This window comes from Camelina sativa, chromosome 5 (assembly GCF_000633955.1).
Source record: "Camelina sativa cultivar DH55 chromosome 5, Cs, whole genome shotgun sequence".
In the NCBI taxonomy this organism is placed as follows: domain Eukaryota; kingdom Viridiplantae; phylum Streptophyta; class Magnoliopsida; order Brassicales; family Brassicaceae; genus Camelina; species Camelina sativa.
In genome coordinates this window covers 22500512-22502068 of record NC_025689.1, presented here as the reverse complement: position 1 = coordinate 22502068, position 1557 = coordinate 22500512, and the positions used below count along the sequence as shown (strand labels likewise).

Genomic DNA, 1557 nt, shown 5'->3' with positions numbered 1-1557 from the left:
TTTTTTTTTTTTTTTTTTTTTTGTGTGTGTTAGTTGTGGTTCTCAGGTGGAAGAATGAAGTTTTTCGAGAGATGGTTATTTATTAGCAGATTTATGGGCTCCATATCATAAAATAATAAATTTACTTTCAGCTTGCTTTGAATAACACCCCCCATGATAAAATTAATAAAGTACTCTCGCCATTTCTAATTAGTTTTAGTAAAAGTTGTTTAAAAAAATAGAAAAATTATGTTGTTATGCATTTTTTGTTACTTAACGATGATACGTTTTCAATTTAAAAAACAAAAATGAATATTGTATAGAAAATTTTTATCACAAAAATGATACATTTATAATTAAATTTTAGTTCTTTTTTTTATATGTATGAAAAACCTTCAAACTATCATTAAAACTTGGATTATTTAAAAAAATTTAAAACTATCATTAGTTCATGATAGAGTTATTTAATTCGAATTTAATATGCATGAACTGACGACATGTCTTTGGACATTATTACATAATTATTACGTAAATAGTTTATTTATTATTTGATACAATTTGAAATTTTATTTTCTTTCTTTTCTTTTTTGCTAGATTGTAAATATTTTCATTCGTAATGTAAACAGTTAAGGTGACAGTCAAAAGATTAGAAACATATACACATGATTCCATGGCAAAAACAAAAAGCAAAAAACACGAAAGCATAAGACAGTAATTAAACCAAGTTTTCGGACCATCTGGTCAACCAAGCAATTAATGAAACTGCTGGAGCAAGAATGAAATGATGACGTGCTGTTGTCTTTCTCGAATGAGTTGTAAAAAGAGAAGAGAAATTGCAAATTGTAAAACACCTTGTTACGAGTTACGACACACAATTAGCTCTAGAAGCCTTTCACATGAGGTCCGAGACCGAGCCGTCATTCCAAATCACCGATCACATGTACTCTCCATGCGTTAAGTGATCAATTCTTCATTTATTCATGAGCTTTTCCTAAAAAGGAATTTCACACGCTAAATAAATGCATGGTGTAAATTCCCTCTACCAAGTTCAATTCTCGAAGTCAGCAGCGTAAAGTAAAATAAGACCATCCACAACCATTAGCCCTACTAGCTCCTCTATAGCATAAAATCTTAAATTTAACAAACTTAAATAATTTAATTACGAGTTAATATCTATATACATAAAGTTAACTTTTCTCACTTCTCCTTCCTCCACATCAGCATCCACCTAATCAATTTTTTTTTGCATAAAAGAAATACTATTTTTAATATTCATTCATTGCATATTTATTACTTATAATTAATAATAGTAAAACATAAATAAAAAACGAATTAACTAAAATTAAATAAATTTTAAAATAGTATAAAAATAATATAATTTAAGTAAATAAAAAAACAATAACTATCTAAAAATGAATTAAGTAAAATAAATGAAAATTTTAATATAGTAAAAATAATACTATAAATTTGTTTTAGTAATAATGTTATTATTAAAATTATAACCAAAAATGGTTATATTTCAAAATTTAGAATGGGTTAATGAGTTTTAGAATGTAAGTAAGATTTTAATGCATGGTG

General features: G+C 25.8%; 1 protein-coding gene across 1 annotated transcript in view; it reads right to left on the bottom strand.

Moving 5' to 3' along the window:
• The window catches only part of LOC104789480 (probable nicotianamine synthase 4), a 3004-nt gene extending 1926 nt beyond the window's left edge, over window positions 1-1078 (bottom strand). Inside the window, exon 1 of the mRNA XM_010515173.1 lies at window positions 1066-1078. Coding sequence (XP_010513475.1) covers window positions 1066-1078 — 13 coding nt within the window. The remainder of the gene's footprint in view (window positions 1-1065) is intronic.